Source organism: Pelophylax lessonae (genome assembly GCF_965119305.1).
Source record: "Pelophylax lessonae genome assembly, chromosome: 3".
Classification (NCBI taxonomy): Eukaryota; Metazoa; Chordata; class Amphibia; order Anura; family Ranidae; genus Pelophylax; species Pelophylax lessonae.
This window is the reverse complement of record NC_138770.1, coordinates 200,039,846-200,060,528: the sequence shown is the minus strand read 5'-3', so window position 1 is coordinate 200,060,528 and position 20,683 is coordinate 200,039,846. Positions and strand designations below refer to the sequence as shown.

The following is a 20,683-nucleotide window of genomic DNA, read 5'->3' as shown; positions in this document are numbered from 1 at the left end:
ACTCTGAGGGAGTTTGGTTGGTTTCTGAACCTTCAGAGGTGTCTACCTTCGAGGTGGTTCTGTTTGCACAGTTCCACACGAGATTTCTGCAAAAAGAGATTTTGGTGAAATGGGACAAGAATCCACGGTCTTTAGAGGTGCATTCGTTATCCGGCACTTCCACAGGGAAAATCCTTCTCCCCCCTATACTGGACGGTTGTCACAACAGATGCCAGCCTGTCTGGATGGGGAGGCATCCTCGGCACAGATGTGTTCAGGGGGTCTGGACTCTGGAAGAGTCCAGACTGCCGATTTATTGTACTGGAACTCAGAGCGATCAACTTTGTCTGGATCATTGGACAATTCGTCTTCAGGGGTGTCCGGTACAAATTCAATTGAACAGTGCCACGGCCGTGGTCTATGCTCATCACCAAGGGGCCACAAGAGGTGTCCTGGGGGCTTGGAAAGTAGCTGGCATTCTAAGGTGGGCAGACCGCTACGTTCCAGCCCTCTCTGTTGTACACATTCCAGGGAAGGTACAGAGGTTTGTGGCACAGTCTCCGGATCCTCTGGCCGATGCCACAGACGCATTACTGGCTCCTTGGAGTCAGTATCGTCAGATTTACGCCTTCACCCCTCTCAAACTTTTGCCAAGACTCTTGTGCAGGATTGAGACAGAAGGGATTCCGGTCATTCTAGTGGCTCCAGACTGGCCTTGCCAGTCTTGCTACGCCGATCCGGTACAGCTGGTGCCTATGCTCCTTGGAGACTTCCTCTCAAGGAAAATTGGCCCTTGGGACAGCACATCTTCCATCCTGCTTTACAGTTGCTGGCTTTAATGGCTTGGCTTTTGAAAGCCAGGTGCTGAAGGATGGAGGTTTGTCTGAATTGGTGATTCCTACGCTGTTCAAGGCTTGAAAAACGACCTCTAGGAAGATCTATTGACAACACATTCCTTGGTGCGTACCTTTCTCAAGGGAGTTCAACACTTAGCTCCTCCAGTGCGGTCTCCATTGCCCCGTGGGACCTCAGTTTGGTTGTTATCCAGAAACCTCCCTTCAGAAATATTCGGGAGGTTCCCCTGCTTACGTTGTCACAGAAGGTGGCCTTTTTGTGGTGGCTATTACTGCTGCGCGCAGGGTATCGGTGCTGGCGGCATTGTCTTGTCTTTCACCTTACCTGGTGGTTCGAGATAAGGTGGTTCTTCGTCCCTGTCCGTCGTTCCTTCCAAAGGTCATCTCTGATTTCTATTTGAATGTAGACATTGTATTGCCTTTCCTATGTCCCAGGCCTAAACATCCTAAGGAAATTGCCTTGCAATTCCTGGATGTGGTTCGGGCAATCAGGGTGTATCTGACAGCTACGGAGTCTTTTAGGAAGTTAGACTCCCTATATACTCACGGATGGACCTCGGAAAGGGTTGGCCGCTTCTGCTGCGAAGATTTCCAGATGGGTCAGACAGCAGGGGATTCAGGCCTATTCAATTAGGGGTCAGGTTCCTCCTTTCCCTGTTAAGGCGCACTCTACTCAGGTGCTTACTGCCTTCTGTCATCAGGCGTCAGTGATGCAGGTTTGCAAGGTGGCCACCTGGTCGTATGTGCACACTTTCACAAATTTCTATAAAGTGGATGTAATGGCATCTGCAGATGCTTCTTTTGGCCGCAAGCTTTTGCAGGCTGCTGTTTAGAGGACCTGGGCCTCTTTGAGGGTGTACTGTGTTTTTCAGGTGAGCTCCAGTTGTTTATGGTTGAGCTAAATGTTACCTGGTTGGCTACGGTTTAGCCTTGGGAATTTTTTCTTGCTGTTCCCACTCTTCATGTTTGACACTGCTTTGGGACATCCTAATGGTCAAGAAGATAAGGAGCTGTGTCCGTCAATGATTGAAAGAGAAAATGGGATTTTTGACTTACTGAAAAATTAATTTTGTCTGATGTACATTGACGGATACAGCTTTTTTCTGACACTGCTTGTAACAAAACTGAGTGCATATAGCTGAGAGTGGGAGTGTGACTGCCCCATAGGCGTAGTCAAGCTTTTTCCTGCATAGTGTCCTACTTCTGTAGGGGGGGCAATATAACTAATGGTCAAGAAGATAAGGAGCTGTGTCCGTCAATGAACATCAGAGAAATGGCTTTTACAGTAAGTCAAAAATCCCATTTTTCAAAGTCACTGATTTTCAAAGTCGCATAGTTGGGAACGGGTGCTATTGAAATCAATGGGCTGTAACTTGTCACGTGGCTGTGTCCTATATCGCATGATAAGTCGCACTGGTGAAAACTTAGATTTAGTGTGGTTGCCTGTACTATTCTTTTAATGTATAGTGATCATTGTAGATTGTGAGCTGAGTGAGACCCCCCAGAGCATTTCCAGCTACACTGACAGTTCCGTGCTCCCTTCTCTTATGGTAGTCTTCATTCAAAGCCCAGCACAGCTATACTGTATATGTGCACTGCACCTCCTATCCCGTGTGAGCTATTTCTTCATTTTCTCATGAATTAGGATGTACAATGCATCCTTACTGATGAGAGAACACTGGGCGAGAACCTATGATCAGCTCCTCCCATCCTGTATATGCCCACTGGCCACACAGGAACAGTGCCCCTTCCTGGAAGTGATGTTACTAGCTTTCAGTAACCGCACCCACTTGCTGCTCTTGGACTCAGCAGGAAGAGGAATTGAAGTCATGAGACAGCACTGAATACTGCAAAATAAGGAAGAAAAACTGGGATTTCTCTGTTGTTCATTGACTGACACAGCTCCAGAATCTTCTTGACCATTGCGTTTTGCTGACCCCTACAGGAGTAGGACACTAGGCAGGAAAAAGCTTTACCACACCTATGGGGCAGTCTCAGGGGGTGTACTCCCACTTCCTGCATTCTTCTTCTTTTTTTTTTTTTTTTTTTTCTGCCTAGTAAGGAGTAAGGACCTAGTTCCTTGCTGGAATCTCTGGTCCTAGTATTTTCTCTTTTTTAAACTGATTTTTTTTCCTCGTTCCTGTGAGAATTACAATCAACTGCTGGACTGGGCGACGGACTGATGTTCTTGATTCTTACGATCTTTCCAGTCCGGCCAGCGAGCGCGTGCAGACCTCAGCTCCGTGCTAGATCAGCCGTGACATAGCCCCACTGGACAGGGGCTGGCCTACGAGTTAAACGTCTCGCAAGGGTGCAAAGGACCTGGTCCAGGCCTGAGTCGCAGCATGACTCCTGGCCTGCAGCACCCCCATTCCGATGGAGAGGTGGTCTGCCTGGAGCGGTGCCCACCCAGTTCCATGGTATGGTAAATAGTGTCCCACCTCCCCCTCGTGGCCTGTCGGTGTGGTCCCTCCCTGGGACAGTCTGACCCCCGGGTTCCCCTCCTTCCTTTACAGCGTCCCTACCCACCCAAATATCGGGGACCACCCCCCATATACCTACACCTAGCACCCCCCCCCCCCCCTAGGGGGTGGCCATACCTGTCCAGGATCGCCTGTGGGGTGTCGAGCGGGGGCTGGGGGGGTCACACCCCCGGACTGCCGAATGCGCTATTTTTAGGGGGAGTTGTTTTCCTGTAATAATGTCCTTGGTGTTCCCTGTGGGTCCCGGGAGCCGCGCGCAGCCACCAATTTGCCGTGGATGGCTGGCTGGCTGTATTTAACGGCGGTTTGTTTAGTCCGGCAGGGATTTTCTTGGTGGTTTCCCATTGACTAAAGTCCCGGTCATGTTTTTGGAGCCTTGTGGGCGGTGACTGGTGGCGATGGACCTCTAGTGCTGACCCTGGACTTACTATTTCTCTCTGATCGCCGTATAGTGTACAGTATCCAGCGCTCTGCTCTGTGCTGACCGGGGGTGGCGAGTTATTGTGAGATCTCCTTCTCTCTGCTATAGCAGCGATTCACCTGTGCTGGGACTTGTAGTGCCGTGAGCGCAGGGGGTGGGGTCAATTAGCAGTGTTTTTTTTTTTTTTTTTTGTTTTTTTTTTTTTTTCTACTTTTGCATGGTGGTTCCCTGATTAACATGGAGTTCCTGGAGCAAATTTCACCACCTGATCCTATCTCAGAGACAGCTGGCCTTTCTGGGTCCCAGTCCACCCTGTCTGCAGTGGCGGCGGCTCTGAAGTCCTTCGTGTCCAAGGTTGATTTGGTCCTGTAAAAAAGGACCAGCAAAAAACATCCATCGCCTTCACCTACCTCCTCTGTCTCCTCAGGTTCTGAGTCTGATCTGGCCACTACGGACGCGAGTCACCCTACTGGGTCTGCTTCCACGCATCTTGAGTGCTCGGATAGTGAGGAGGATTCCTCTTCCACTACAGCCACGCATGAATAAGCGCTGGTGGATTCACTGATTGTATCAGTGTAGGAAAATTTAAAAATGAAGGATGCACTGCATGGGAGGCGCTGGTAATTTTCGGCACCCGAAAATCCTCAAAAGCGGCAAAGGTTTTTCCTTTTCCTGCCTATTGTGACAAAATTGTCGCAAATCAGTGGGGTTGCCATAAACGCAATGTGGTGGTTCCTAAGCGTTTTGCTAGAAGGTACCCCTTTGAAGAGTCCCTGTTAAAAATGTGGACGGTCCCACCTGTGATGGATTCTCAGGTTTCCAGGCTGAACAAATTCCCTCTAATTCCGCTGGAGGACCCTCCGGCTTTTAAGGACCCTTTTGATAGGAAAGCAGAGACCTTGGTTCGGCACATGTTTTACTATGGCCACTTCAGTCCTTAGGCCAGTGTTCACCTATGCCTGGGTGTCCCAGACCTTGACAGAAAGGGCTAAGCTTTTGTGCCAGGATCTGGAGGGGGGAACAGCTTCCCCCTGCTTTTGCGGAGCTGGCGGATCAGTTGGTCCAGGGGTTACAGTTTATCTGTGATGCCTCTCTGGAGGATCCAAATCCATTAGGACTGTCTCCGGAGGTTCCAAGAGGCCCTGGCCTGGTAAGCCGAGAGCAGGTTTTCCAGACAAGAGACAAGCCCTCTTCTGCCTGAAGGGAGTCCCCCTCACCCGCATCTGGGGTGGGGGGACGTCTTTGTTTTTTCTGGACCCGTGTACCTCTCTGATTCAAGACAGGTGGGTCCACGAGTTGATTCAATCCGACTACAAGATCAAATTTCGGTCTTATTCTCCAGAGAGGTTTTTTTCCTTCCAATCTGCATTTGTCCCCAGACCACTTGCGTGGTCTCCTCAGGGCGGTACAAGATTTGCTACTACAAGGGGTGATTGTACCGGTTCCAAACTCGGAAAGTTTTCAGGGTTTTTATTCAAACCTTTTTACAGTTCCCAGAAAGGAAGGCAAAGTTCATCCAATTGTGAACCTCAAAGCCCTGAATCACTTTGTGCCGGTAAAGAAATTCCAGATGGAGTCCATTCGTACGGTAGTGGCATCCCTTCATCAAGGGGATCTTCTGGCCTCTATCGATATCAAGGGCGCTTACCTCCATAAGCGCTGTCGGACATTAGCGTTTCCTCGGCTTTGCCGTAGGTGAGGATCAATATCAATTTGTAGCGTTACCCTTTGGTCTTGTCTCAGCTCCTCAGGTGTTCACAAAAGGACAACCTAGACATCATTGTGCATACTCTGCAGAAGTTTGGTTAGACATTGAATTTCCAAAAGTCTGCTCTGGTTCCCTCCGCCATATTGGACTATCTATCTGCCTCTGGACTCTGCCTCAGCCAGGGTGTTTCTTCCGCTGGACAAGTTTCAGAAGCTGCAGGATGCCATTTGACTTCTGTTGTCCAGAAGTCGGTTGTCTCTAAGGAATTGCATGAGGGTGCTGGGCCTGATGTCTACCTTCGAGGAGGTTCTGTTTGCACAGTTCCAAAGGAGACCTCTGCAGAGAGAGATTCTTGCCAAGTGGGACAAGAATCCAGTCTCTAGACAATCTGATTCTGCTGAGGTGAGGAACGAGAGGGTTCCTTATCTGGTGGCTTCATTCTCCTGCTCTTCGCCAGGGAAAATCCTTCCTTCCCCCTGTACTGGACAGTGGTCACCACAGATGCCAGCCTGTCGGGTGGGGAGGTGCTTAGGGGGTTTGTACTCTGGAGAAGTCCAGACTTCCCATCAATGTACTGGAAGTCCAGGCGATCAGACTTTGTCTGGCCCATTGGACGGTTCGTCTTCAAGGGTGTCCGGTACGGATTCAATCGGACAATGCCACGACCGTGGCATATGTCAATCACCAAGGAGACACAAAGTGTCCTAGCGGCTCGGAAAGTAGCCGACATTCCAAGATGGGCAGAATGGTTTGTTCCAGCCCTCTCCGCCGTACACATTCCAGGGGTGGAAAACTGGCAGGCGTTGGACCAAGGGGAGTGGTCCCTTCATCCGGAGGTGTTTCATCAGTTGTGTCTCCGGTGGTGCACTTCCGGGATGGATCTGTTGGCCTCTCGCCTCAACAGGAAGGTGCAGAGATTCGTGGCAAGGTCTCGGGATCCTCTTGCCGACGCCACAGACGCACTGATGGCTCCTTGGGGCCAGTACCCTCTGATATACACATTTACCCCTCTGAAACTTCTGCCGAGACTTCTGCGGAGGATCGAAGCAGAAGGAATTACAGTCATCCTAGTCGCCCCAGACTAGCCTCTCTGATCTTGGTACGCGGATCTAATTTGCCAATGTCTCTCAGAGAAGACCTATTGGCCCAAGGGCCGATCTTCCATCCTGGCTTGGTGGCTGTTGAAAGCCAAGTGCTTCCCACACTATTAAAAGCTAGAAAATCTACCTCCTAGGAAGATTTACCATCATGTCTGGAAGTTGTACATTGCATGGTTTGAGTCTCTGGGGGTTTCTCCCCGTTTTTTTTCGGTGGCTCGAATTTTGGCGTTCCTCCAAAGAGGTGTGGAACAGCGTCTGGCCTTGGGTACCATCAAGGGCCAGGTTTTCAGCCTTGTCAATTTTGCTTTCAACGTTCTTTGGCTATGCATTCCTTGGTTCGCACCTTTGTTCAGGGGGCTCACCACTTGGCTCCGCCTGTGCGGTCTCCGTTGCCTCCGTGGAATCTCCACTTTGTACTGTCGGTTCTTCAGAAAACGCCTTTCGAAAATATTTGTGAGATTTCTCTGCTTGCATTGTCCCAGAAGGTTGCTTTCTTGGTGGCGATTTTACTTCTGCACGCCGAGTGAAGGAGCTGACTGTCTTTGTCTTGTCGTTCACCTTATTTGGGGGTTCACAGAGATAAAGTGGTGCTTCGTCCTTGTCAGTCATTCTTTCCTGAAGGTTGTCCATCTGAATGAAGACATTGTGTTGCCCTCCTTGTGTCCTAAGCCTAAGCATCCTAAGGAGATTGCTCTGCATTCCCTTGGTGTGGTTCGGTCAATCAGGGTGTACTTGGCGGCAATCGAGTCATTTAGGAAATCAGACTCCCTTTTTGTTCTTGCAGCTGGACCTCGCAAGGGGTTGGCCCCGCTTGCTGCAACTATTTCCAGATGGATCAGACAGACTGTAGTACAGGCCTATTCACTCAAGGGTCAGGCGCATTCTACACTGGCGCTTAGTGCCTTCTGGGCCTTCCACCATCAGGCGTCAGTGGCGCAGGTTTACAAGGAGGCCACCTGGTCGTCTGTGCACAATTTCACAATTTTTTAAAGTGGATGTACTGGCATCTACGGATGCTGCTTTTGGCCGCAAGGTTTTGCAGGCCACTGTTTAAGAGGACCTTGTCCTCTTTGAGGGTGTATTGTTTTCATATGTGCTCCAGTTGTTCTTGGTTGAGCTCCATGTTACCTGCTTGGCTAGGTTTAGCTTTTTGTGGGATTTTTTTCTGCTGTGTTTTTTCTCACCCCTCATGTTTGACACTTTGGGATGTCCCAATGGCCAAGAAGATTTTGGAGCTGTGTCAGTTAATGAACGAAAGAGAAAATTGGATTTTTGTCTTACCGAAAAATCCTTTTCTCTGACATTCATTGACGGACACAGCACCCACCCCTCTATTGAGTTGGGTTATTTTTCTTCTGACACTGCTTGCAACAAAACTGAATGCCTAGCGCAGAGTGTGGGAGTATACCCCCTGGGACTGCCCCATAGGCGTGTTTTTAAAGCTTTTTCCTGCCTAGTGTCATACTCTTGTAGGGGACAGCATAACCCAATGGTCAAGAAGATTCTGGAGCTGTGAACATCAGAGAAAAGGATTTTACGGTAAGACAAAAATCCAGGTTTTTTTTTTTTTTTTTTTTTTTTTTATACATTTGACACCTAATGCGGAACGACGCTCATATTGATTGCAGGGGAGAATTTAAGGTATAAGGCTTTACTTCCGCTTTATAAAATTACAGTGGAGTGGCTTTTTTGTGATTTCATAATCTGTTATTTTGTGAAGTACAACCAGGAAATTATTATTATTATTATTATTATTTTTTTTCCTCCTAGTGTCCCATAGAGTGGTTTCATTTTGCATGTGTGGACCTCACCACTAAACCCAAAGGAAAATGGTGTGTACTAAATTTTTTATTAATTTTGTATGGGAAAGGGAGAGTTAAAAATCCACTTCCAATCACTTGGTCAAGAGTATAGATTCCTGTCAATTGCCTGTGACTAGATACCTACAGTATGTATCTAATAATTGCTAATGACATTAAAACTTTAAAGCTCCCAGTTCTTGATTTGTCAGATTGTGAGAATGGAAACATCTGGACAGCCACACTCCAAAGAAAACACCTTTTTTTTTATTGGGTTTAAAAACTGTCCATACAGCAACAGAAGATACAGGAATCGGCAGTAATTGACACTTTCCACACCTTTTACTGGTGCGTAATCATAGCCGGACAGCTATGATTAAGCACCAGTAAAGGTGTGAAACGCATCAGCTGCTGCTGATTCCCATATCTTCTGTTGCTGTATGGACAGTTTTTAAACCTAATAAAGGTGTTTGCATTGGAGTGTGGCTGTCCAGATCTTTCCACTCTCACAGTCTTTGAATTCAGAGCCAGCACCCTTTTTTGCATGGGGGAGATGTAACTGAAGGACCGACACCTGGAGCAGTATGTTACCTTTTGATTTGTCAGATACTTACTATTTTTAGTATCTGCTCACCACCCTTTGAACATTCGTTTGTGAAGTTTAGTGCACTTAAGTTTTTAGGCGCTTTACTACTTTACTTTTGCAGCGTTCTCAACCCTCCTGCCCCACAAATCAGCCAATCCCTTGGTCCCACTGCTGCACTTTTTACTAGATCAGGTATTGCACATCTATTCTTATAACCACCATAGTGTCTGTAGACCTACAAAACTGACAGTAATACTTGGCCTTGTGGTAGGCTGTCAGCAGGGAGACCCAGGGATAGGCTGTCAGCAGGGAGACCCAGGGATAGGCTGATCAGAGGTAAGTTTTAGGCCTTGTTTACACACAGTGTATGCACCCGTGCCCTGTGTGACAATTGTGTTTACCCACACGTGGATGCACAGGTGTTCTGTGCATTGCCATGTGGGTAGTCCCATTCAAGTCCATTGGGACATCATGTGGTGTTTGATTGGACACAGCCACTGCTCCCAATGTGACATTCGTTCACGTGTGGGTACATGGCACCCTGGGTGCGTTTAGGGCCATGCACCCTAACAGATGTCACATTGTTACCAGCGGCTGTCTGTGCATCCGCTGTGCCCCAATTGACTTGAATAAGTTCACTTTAAAAAAAAAAATCTCTTTCGTTCATTGATGGACACAGCTCCAGAATCTTCCTCTTAACCATTGGGTTATGCTGCCCCCTACAGGAGTAGGACACTAGGCAGTAACAAGCTTTACCACATCTATGGGGCAGTCACAGGGCATATACTCTCACACTCTGCTATAGGCATTCAGTTTTTTTCTGCCTAGTCAGGAGTAAGGATCTAGTTCCTTGCTGGGATCTCAGGTTCTAGCATTTTAATTTTTTTCCTTTTTTAAATGGAATTTTTTCCTCCTTTTTATTATTTTCTGTTCCTGTAAGAACTACAATCAACCGATTAATATTCTAGATCCTTAAGGTCTCCCCAGTCCACCCAGCGAGCTCGCGCAGGCCTCAGCTCCCCGCTAGGTCAGCTGCGACATAGCCCTACTGGACAGGGGCTGGCCTGCAAGTTAAATTCCTCGCAAGGGCGCGTACGACCTGGTCCCGGCCAGAGTCGCAGCGTGCCTCTTGGCCCGTAGCACCCCCATTCCAATGGTGCGGTGGTCTGCCCCGAGCGGTTCCCCTTATCCGGTTCTATGATGTGGTAAGTCGTGTCCCCCCCCCCCCCCCCCTCACCTCTGGTGGTTTTTTAGGGTGGACGCCGGACTTGAACGGAGTGGGCAAGCTTTTGCGCCAGGATCTAGAGGGGGAACAGCTTCCACCTGCCCTTGCGGACCAGTTGGTCCAGGGGTTGCAGTTTGTCTGTGATGCCTCTCTGGATGTGGCTCCTTTAGTTTCTAGGCTGTCCGTGACAGCAGTGGTCCTTCAGTGCATTATGGATGATGTCATTATGGGTCTTACAGGGAGGAAGAGTACTCTACTCTTCTTCCACAGACTGCCAGGGGCAAGGAGTCTCGCTGCAGACGTGGGCCCTTTTTTTTTTTCTTGGTTCATATGCGGCCTTTTCGTCACTCATTCTCAAGACAAAGGATCTAAATGTCAGGACCTCCTCTGGAGGTTCCAAGAGGACCTGGCCTGGTAAGCCCAAAACGGGTTCTTGCAGACATGCCCTCTTCTGCCTGAAGGGGCACCCTCACCCGTGTCTGAGGTGGGGAGACGTCTTTGCTTCTTTTTGAACCCATGGACCACCCTGATTTCAAGACAGGGGTCCACGAGCTGGTTCCGTCCGGCTACAAGTTTGAGTTTCAGTCTTATGCTCCAGTGAGGTTCTTTCCTTCCACTCTGCATTTGTCCCCAGACTGCCTGGGGGGTCTCTTCGGGCGGTGGAAGACTTTCTACTACAAGTGGTGATTGTTCTGGTTCCAAAATCGGACGTTTTCAAGGTTTCTAGTCAACTCGTTTACAGTTCCCAGGAAGGAAGGCACGCTACGTCCAATCCTGGACCTCAGGGGTTTGAACTGCCTTGTCAGGGTACAGAAGTTCCGAATGGAGTTCATTTGTGCGGTAGTGGCATCCCCACATCAAAGGGGCGCTTGCCTTTTTATATTCCAATATATGTTAGTCATCAGCATTTCCTTTTTGCTGTGGGCGAAGAGCGTTATCCATTCATGGCATTACCGTTTGGTCTCGCCTCAGCTACTCGTGTTGGCCCCCGGTGTTGGGATTGTAGCGGCAGCAGGGGGATTGCGGTACTGGGTACATGGACGCTGTTCTTCTGCGAGCAGAGTCTCCGACTGCTTCAAAGTACACCCTAGAAATTACTGTATGGACTCTGTAGGAGTTCGGTTGGAAATTAAACTTCCAAAAATCTCTGCGCTGGTTCCGTCCACCAAGTTGGACTATCTGGGTCTGGACTCGGCTTCAGCCAGGGTTTATTTTTCCAGGGGAAAAAACTCCAAAAGCTGCAGGATGCGTTTTTGCTTCTGTTGTCCAGCAGTCGGTTATCTTTCTGGACTTGAATACAGGTGCTGTGCCTGATGGTGACTACCTTTTTTTGAGGCGATTCTGTTTACACAGTATTCTACTTAAGACCTTTGAAAGAAGGATTCTTCCAAGTGGGACAAGAATCCATAGTCTCTGGACAATCGGATCCTGTTGAGCCTGGTTACGAGAGGGTCCCTGATATGGTGGCTTCGCTCTCCAGTGCTTCGACAGCGCAAATCCTTCCTTCCCCTGTACTGGACAGTGGTCTCCACGGTTGCCAGCCTGTCCGAGGCTTTTGGGCACGGATAAGCTCAAGGAGGAATCAAGACTACTGATAAATATACTGGAACTTTGGGCGATAAGATTTGTCTGGCTCATTGGACAAATAGCCTTTAGGGGTGCCCGGTAATGATTCAATGGGACAATGCCACGGCTGTGGTGTATGTCAATCATCAAGGGGGAACAAGTGTCCTGGCGGCTCGGGAGGTAGTCGGTATTCTAAAGTTCAGCTGTATCTCTGATGGGGAACTTCCGCAGTGAACCTGTTGGCCTCTCATCTCAAAAGGAAGGTTCATAGAATTGAGGCAAGGTCTCTGGATCCTCTGGCTGACGCGACAGATGCCCTGGTGGCTCCTTGGGGACAGTATCATCTGATACACACCTTTCCCCTGCTAAAACTTCTGCCGAGTCTTCTGGGAAGGATCAAGGCAGACGGGATCTGGTCATGCTAGTTACTCCAGACTGGCCTTGCTGGTCTTGGTATGCCGATCTGGTACAGCCGGTCGCCAATGCCCCTTTGGAGACTTCCTCTCAGAAGATCTATTGGCCCAAGGGACAATCTTCCATCCTGCTTTACAGTTGTTGGCTTTAATGGTTTGGCTTTTTTAAGCCAGGTGCTGAAGGATAGGGGGTTGTCTGGATCGGTGATTCCAACGCTGTTAAAGGCTTTAAAATCTCTAGGAAGATTTACCATTGCGCCTAGAAGACGTATATTGCGTGGTATGAGTCTTTTGGGGGACGTCCCTGTTCCCTTTTCAGTGAACAGATTTTGGCATTCCTCCAACGAGGTGTTGGGCAGCGCCAGGCCTTGGGTACCGTCAAGGGCCAGGTTTTCAACCTTGCCAGTCTTATTTTACCATCCTTTTGGCTATGCATTCTTTGGCTCGATCCTTTTATTCAGGGGTTTGCCACTTGGCTCCCCCAGTTCGGTCTTCGTTGCCTCCATGGGATCTCAATTTGGTGCTGTCAAGTAACTGCCTTTCAAAAATATTTGCGAGCTTCCTCTGCTTACATTGTCCCAGGAGGTAGCCTTCTTGGGGGCTATTACTGCTGCACGTTGGTTGTCGGGAGCTGGGTGCTTTGTCTTGTTGTTCACCTTACCTGGTGAATCACAGAGATAGTGGTGCTTCGCCCTTGCCAGTCTTTCCTTCTTAAGGTTGTTTCTGGTTTTCATCTGAATGAAGACATTATTTTGCCTTCTTTGTGTCCTAAGTCTAAAGATCCTAGGGGGATTGCCTTGCACTCTCTGGATGTGGGTCGGGCGCTCAGGGTGTAACTTGCAGTAACCAAGTCGTTTAGTAAATCAGCCTTACTGTTTGTCCTTACGGAGGGACCTCGTAGGGGTTGGTCGCATCTGCTGTTACCATTTCCAGATGGACAAGACAGACGGTGGTGCAGTCCCTTTTCCTTCAAGGGTCAGGTTCCTCCGTTCCCTGTTAGGATGCTTTCTACGTGGGAGCTTAGTGCCTCTTGAGCTTTCCGCCATCAGGTGTCGGTGATAAAGTTTTGGAAGGCGGCCACCTGGTCATCTGTGCAAACTTTAACAAAGTTTTATAAAGTGGATGTACTGGCATCTGCGGATGCTGCTTTTGGCCACAAGGTTTTGCAGGCCGCTGTTTGAGAGAACCTGGTCCTCTTTGAGGGTGTATTGTTTTCAGGTGAGCTCCAGTTGTTCCTGGTTGAGCTCCTTGTTAGCTGCTTGGCTAGGTTTAGCCTTTTTGGAATCATTTTCTGCTGTATTTTTTCCCACACCCTCATGTTTGACACTGCTTGGGAAGTCCCAATGGTCTGCCAATGAACTAAAGAGAAAATTGGATTTTTGTCTTACTGTAAAATCTTTTTCTCTGATGTTCATTGACGGACAGAGCACCCACCCCTCTATTGAATTAGGTTATTTTTCTTCTGACACTGCTTGCAACAAAACTGAATGCCTAGAGCAGAGTGTGGGAGTATATCCCCTTGGACTGCCCCATAGGCGTGGTAAAGCTTTTTCCTGCCTAGTGTCCTCCTGTAGGGGGCAGCGTAACCCAATGGTTAAGAAGATTTTGGAGCTGTGTCTGTCAATGAACATCAGAGAAAAGGGTTTTACGGTAAGACCAAAATCAAAAATATCACATGCACATTTTACCTGCAAAAAAAAAAGCATTTAAAATGTTTTTGTTTTGGGAGCTTGTAAAGCGTTCTACCAGGGAACAGCAGGTTGCCAATGCCATGCAGATCAGTCCATGTATTGGCTTGCTCCTACCTTGTACCAGGAACCTGATTCATTCTAAAAGGAAGACTTAATGAACTTTCACAGGCCGTGGTAGTTCATTGAAAACTACAAGCCGACAGTCGCAAAGACTGCCGAACATTGTAATCTTCCATTCACAGAGGACTGTAAATGGAGCCCTGGACAGCCGAACATGCTGCCACATGTGCTGCCGGCACATTCATAACATGTTACACCCTGAATATAGGGGTAACATGTTATACTGGCAAACTTTAAATGTGTGATTGAGGCATTGTACCTCGGAAAGGGGAGATGAGGGGCTTTGAACCTACTCTTTTAAGTGTGTGTATGTGTGTGTGTGTGTGTGTGTGTGTGTGTGTGTAAAGTTTTTATTTAAAAATTAAAGTGTATATCTGGAAAGCTTAACAATATATACATTTTTCATTTCTAGGTTCTGTCCCCGCTGTACCCAGGAACGGAGGAAATGATTACAGCACTTATATCTGTTAATAAATTTGTCTACTTTTGTGTTATGTTTCATGTATCACCCCTGCCATTTGTCTTGCTACTGGGCTGCTTCCTTTCAAAAGCAGAAGGCAGCAAGTCAGGTTGTGTTTCTATACAACTATTATTTTGGGGGGAGAGTATTGATTGCACTTTGGGATTGGTACTGTTGTTTGTACAAGTTTCATTTTACATACAGTGTGTCAGAATTATACCCCATTTTTATTCTTCCCCAAACAATGTTTTTACATCAATTTATGATACTGGATGGGCTAAGCTAACTTAGTGTACACTTTTTTTCTCATCCCAATCCCCCCTTTATGTAAAAGATAAGATGGTTGTTACTCATGCAACTTGGTTGATAAGGCTGGCCATACACAATACAATTTTCTGAACAATTTTCTTGAAATTTACCTTCAACTATGTAGTACAAAGGCCTGCCTAATTAGATACAAGTGAAAGTGTTGTTTAGCTTTGACCTCATATTATGTGGTTTGTGGTAAATCTAACAAAGTGTACAAAAAAAGTTGAACATGTATGGCCAGCCATACAGACTGAATCCTAAGGAAGAGTATAGTGCACTCATATAATTTCTAAGGTGCACCTCTCTAGTCCCTGTTTTTATTAGGATTCCACACTTTAGGAACACAAAGTGGTCCCTACCTCCAGCAGACCCCTTGTAAACAGTCATGTGTTGATTTACTGATGAAACGTGTCTAGCTTGAAGATATGCTTTAAAGTGAACCTCACCTAAATAATTGTAATGTAACATCTGAAATGTTGGAAGTCTTCTGTCTTCTAATTTGTCCCTGTAGAGTCCCATGAGTCTTAGATTAAGGCTTTATATGACTCCTCAACTTCTGCTTCAAATTTGAGATTAAGCCATGCCTCTGTCAACATTAGGCCTTACCTTTTTGTGATTTAAGTGTTTTGTACCAGAAATTCAATGGCCATTTACCAGCTGAATGAGAATAGGTTCACATTGCATTGGTGCCATTTATTCCTATGGGCAACTTGGGCAAAAGCCATTTTTTCTCATTTTAGGGGCACATAAGGTTTTTTACTTTTGGGTTACACTGCTGCCTGCAGAAGGATTGGACAAGAGCAAACAAACTGTAGGGCAGACCAGGATGACCTTCCTACTATCAGCATGCCTCATTTTTTAGCTAGTGTCCTAGGAGGATAGATGTCTGGCCTATCTTTTACTAGCACCATTTTTTTTATTTTAATCAAGACTCTTTACATAGCTGCGAGAGCTGGTATATTTTTGATTGCAGCTATCTGGCCTGGCCATCTCAACCATTCTGTTGGAGTGCTGCTTTCACACCCCAATGGACTGGACATTGCAGGGATAGCCTAGAACTGACCTCCGGGCACTGGGTTCCATGTAGGGTGCTTTCCAGACCCTATTCTGGTTACAAGTTAGCCACAGAGCGCTCAGATTTTTCCGTCTCTGAAGACTCAGTGCTGACATCATCCTCTCCACACTTTCCCACAATTTAGCGTCAATAATCAAACCTGCTGCTGCTCTTGCTTGTAAAGAGCCATATGGAACTCAATATTTCATCCATTCTTGTTACTGAAATATAGAGCTTAAGGTTCATATAACACCAGGAAAATATTTGTATGTGTGAACAACTGAACAAGAACACTTTTACATCTGTGTTTATAATCCTGCTTTTGCTACTGCTTTGCTACCAAATTGAGGCATGCTGGTAGTAGAAGGGAATATAGTTTGCTGGCTGTCCGACACTTCGTGTTCTCCAAAAATATTTTTTTTTTTTACCGCGAGTATAAAAATCCTATTGTCTGCAAGTATGGCCTGAGCCTAGGATCCATGGGTCACCACTGGGATTGTTTTGAAGGCTAACACTGGTTATTTAGCACTGCTGCCTTTTAGATACACTTTTGGCCAACTATACTCTATTTTAATCCAGCCGCTGACATCTTCGGGCAGCCGGCTTCCAAGTCTCGATTGCTAGCTGCTGTCATTGGCCGACTGAGATGATGTCCCTCCTATATGTGCGTGGGAGTTCCATGAGCTTCAGCATTGCCGAATTTGTGAGGTGTACAGGGCGGACCGGCAGGTGGGTAACTTTAATGCAAAAGAGACAAAGCATGTCTCCTCTGCATTAAAAAAATCATGCCTGTCTGCCCATTTTCAATATCTATCATAAAGTTCCACTTTAAGAACTGAGTCATCCGTTCCAATTTCCCTGTTTCGGTGTACAAAGGTGTTAATAATGTGAATGTATGCAATGTGCTGAAATTTTTAGGATTGCAAAAAAAAAAGCCACATATTCATTGAATGACCATTGTACTGTACATTCAATTATATGTTTTCAAAAATGTAAATCTAAGCAGGTACTGCTAATCTTAAGATCCAGTTTATTTCCCCGGTCTGTGTGAATGTGCAGCCTTAACATCATTTTGTTAAAAAGAAAACGGGGGAAGGGGGGGTGCCTGGCAGGCTACTTGGGAAGTAGGTTGAAGTTGATCTTCTAGGAGGTACTTTTTTTAGATTTACCCCTTTTGCTAAAACCTTGTTTGCATGTTGCAAATTTCTCATTTTATTTTAAAGTGGAAGAAATGCTTGTCTAATTATTATTTTAACCCCCCCCCCCCCTCTATTTCTATCCTGCCAAACCTGTGTTAAGTAAAAAAATACTCTTTTTTTTTTTTATCCTCTCCGGTCGGTCTTAAATGGCTAGGAATTCTGGGAGCTGTGACATTGATAGGCTTCCATGGCCCAGCCGGTGCTCCCTCTTTTTTCTCCTGCAGCAGCCACTCGCTGACACAGGGGAGCCAGAGCTGTGAGATCATGTTACCAGGGCGGATTATGTTTTACAAGTTGGGTTAGGTAAAGGATAGAGGGGGAACCTTTTTAAAAATGGTTATATTTAGGCTTTTCTTTCACTTTTCTTTTCAATTATTTTTATTGAAAGTTTTCAGCATACTTTTCTTTCACTTTTAAAGTACAGTTGTCCTTTTAATATAAACCATCATTTTAAAAAGTTTTCACTGCAACAAGAAATTATGTTAAAGCCCAACACCATCTAAAACTTGTTTTGGCTAACATGAGGAAGGATTATAGCCTCTGTCGGATTTTCTTTGTCATCTGTGTCCCCTTGCATGAGATGTCACATAATTTTCTGTTTTGGCGACCAAACAGGAAATTAGGAGATCATCCCAGCAAGGACAAATACAGCAACAAAAACCTGAAAAAGCTACTCTACAATCACCACTCCATTTGTGAGTGTTCTTTGCTCCCCATTACCCTATTGGAGAGAGTTTACACATATTCTGTTCTGATGGCTGTGCAGGAAGAGGGGAAATCTTCCTAATGGTTACAGAAACCACAATAAAGCCTGTCAGAGATTTGAATCCTTTTCTGTTGTCCAAAACTAATAAATGGGGGGGGGGGGGGGAGTTTTGGTTGGAGTTGTGCTTTACATTTTTTAATTTGCTATAAAAATCTGTTTTGGAAAAGGTGTATTCATTCCACCTGTTCTATGAAACATCCATGTTATGTTCTCATCTTAAGATTCATTTTGTGGAGTTTTGTGTATGAATTCATTTTAAAGGCAAGCTGTCAGCCTAACATGTTTAAAGTTTAGTTTTGACAGTGTACAGTTACCATACCCTTACATGTAACAGCCTTTTTATTGATTCTTGGTAAGTTGTTTAGTATACTCTTCTTGTGCCTATTACACATGATGAGAAAATCTGACGAAAATCACTGCTTTCAAAGCTATCGTACGGTAATATGATCGTTGGTCTCAGCTTTCCAAAGCCAATCGCGATAGTTCATGCAAAATTATCCGAAGGGACCAACACAAAAAGTGTTCTCGTATGATACCAGTCTGAACGATTTTCATTTAATCAGTACCGCATTTGTCCGAAAATAAAAGACACACATTACGTTACTTCCGAAGTTGTATTCTGTTGTACGATAATTTTGCCCACTTTAGTAACCTATTGGTTTTTCGATATGAGACTAGCATGCAAAAAAAAAAAAAATGGATGATAATTCGTCAGATGTTCTCATTGTGTGTAGAAGGCTTTATAATTATCCAGTTAAAGCCAAAAATATCTGTCATAATATCATAATAGTGTTGTGGGTACATGGTCATATAACTGTGTCGGATTGTAAACCCATGGCACAAGAAAAAACAAGTGATGTGTGCTGCTATTGTTGAACTAGCTCTGCTGGGCAGTATACCTGCTCTGTAGAGCCTAAGCACTGCTTGTTTTCTTTCAGTGCTTATATGTTAAAACTAGACCAGAAAGCAATAAAATGCATATTTTAACAGTGTCAAAAATATGCATACTGAACCTTAAACCCTCGTTCACATTGAGGGCGGGTTTGAAATCATACACGTTCAGCTGAACTCGCACAATTTCAAACCCGCATGTCGGTGCAAGCTCGAGGGTGATTTTGACAGCTGTGCGGGTTCCTACAGAGAGGTCTATTGAAATCGCCCCCGAAGTTGCCAAAAGTAGTGCAGAAAATACTTTTGGGAATCCAGTGCGGCTTCGCACCTATTCGGACGATGCCGTTGCGGACAATAGGCTCTGATTTGGCATGCGATTTGACATGTCAAATCGGCTCTGTGAATGGGAGCTAAATGGCATAACAGTGTCTCTTAAGTTATGGTGCAATTATAACAGAAGTAGATGATCACAACTTGGTATAGTTAACTATAGAGACTTGGAGCCAAAGAATACTTAAAACAAATCCAATTCAAAACCTATTTTAAACAAAAAAAAAAAATATATATATATATATATATAGAGATAGATAATAAACAAGATTATGTTTTGATTCTACAGATCATCAAATAATTCTATCTGCTGCTGGGGTTTAGGTTGAATTGCCCTTTTAAAGTTTAAAGTGTCCGTTTTTACTTGTATATGTAAATACATAAAAAATGAAGTATAACTATATGGAGATCTGATTATATGTATAAATGTGATGTTACTGAGAGAATCCTACTGAATGAAGAACTTTAATATATGAATTTTTAGGACTTGTTGCATAGATGTTTAATAATTTTTTTTTTTTTTTAGTGCTGCCAGTTGATTTTTGGGGTGGCTGCACAGCCATGAGTTGCACACACTGTTGTGCCTGACGTTAATGATTACCATCCCAGAATACTGGCAAGCCATATTATATCATAGACGGAGGGATAAGTCAGATTATAACTTTTTTTGTCTCACAAAGCTCCAAATGCTCAGTAATGTAGCAATGTATTTTTGTAACCTATAACTTCAGTAGTTCTCATATGTGGGCAACAAGGCATATTCTAAGGGACACATCTTGAAGCCCTGTATTCCCTATGCTTTCTCAGAAGATTATATGTGCATAAAAAGTATTTTACATGTTTCTATACCTGTAAAAGCCCCCGTTGTGTAGACACCCAAAAGCCTTGAAACGGCTACTAGGCGGTGCCATCTTGAATGTCAGCAGACTCTTAAGTGACACTCCCCTTCGTTCTTTTCCTGGCACTACATAAAAGGCTATGTAATAAGGGTAGAGGAAAGGTCATTTGGGCAGCAGTGACATTAGGCACTCCCAGAAGATTAGAGGGCTATGATGTGCAAGGGAAATGACTCTTTATGGAATAGTCAAAATTAAAGGAGCATTGCACGTAAATACAAATAATATATGGGGAAGAAAAACCAAGCAAGTTTGCATTTAGATGATTTGATTTTTCTGTGCTTTTACCTGCATTTGGTTTAAGTTGGGTTTTTAAAAGAAGAACCGCAATTCTTTATGAAAATCCAATGCAGTTGTATTAATTGTGGTGGTTACCACTGTTCCCTCAGAGAGATAAATGGCGCTCCCCTCTACATGGTTCAGAGCGCAGGGATGTTCAGGACATCAAGCTGCATCTTTAAAAAATGCACTTTTATTCCAAATGTTAACAAACCCAATATTCTATATAAAAAAAAAGTTTGTAGATCTTCCAAAAATATTTAAATATATATAAATCCGCTATGGAAATAAATACTTTTAATATATATGATTATATAGTAGAATATATTATTTCTGTGTGACAGAAGAGGTGTCTAGTCACAAAAGTCATTTTTTCTAGTCCAAATTCTACTTCCACACCTTTTGTGTTAACCGTTAGAAGAGCTGTACTACTTTTATAAAACACAGCATAGCAGCTATGATTTATTATATTATTTAGAATATATGCATGCTTATAGTAATTTTTGTATTACCAGGAAAACCGCTTTGCTCTCACTGTATGGTGTACCTGTATT

General features: G+C 45.2%; 1 protein-coding gene across 1 annotated transcript in view; it reads left to right on the top strand.

Annotated features, from left to right (window-relative positions):
* The window catches only part of ING5 (inhibitor of growth family member 5), a 42,940-nt gene extending 28,246 nt beyond the window's left edge, over positions 1 to 14,694 (top strand). The window contains exons 7-8 of the mRNA XM_082249992.1: positions 8,316 to 8,377; positions 14,358 to 14,694. Coding sequence (XP_082106118.1) covers positions 8,316 to 8,377; positions 14,358 to 14,394 — 99 coding nt within the window. The 3' untranslated portion in view covers positions 14,395 to 14,694. The remainder of the gene's footprint in view (positions 1 to 8,315; positions 8,378 to 14,357) is intronic.
* Positions 14,695 to 20,683: the final 5,989 nt, after the last annotated feature.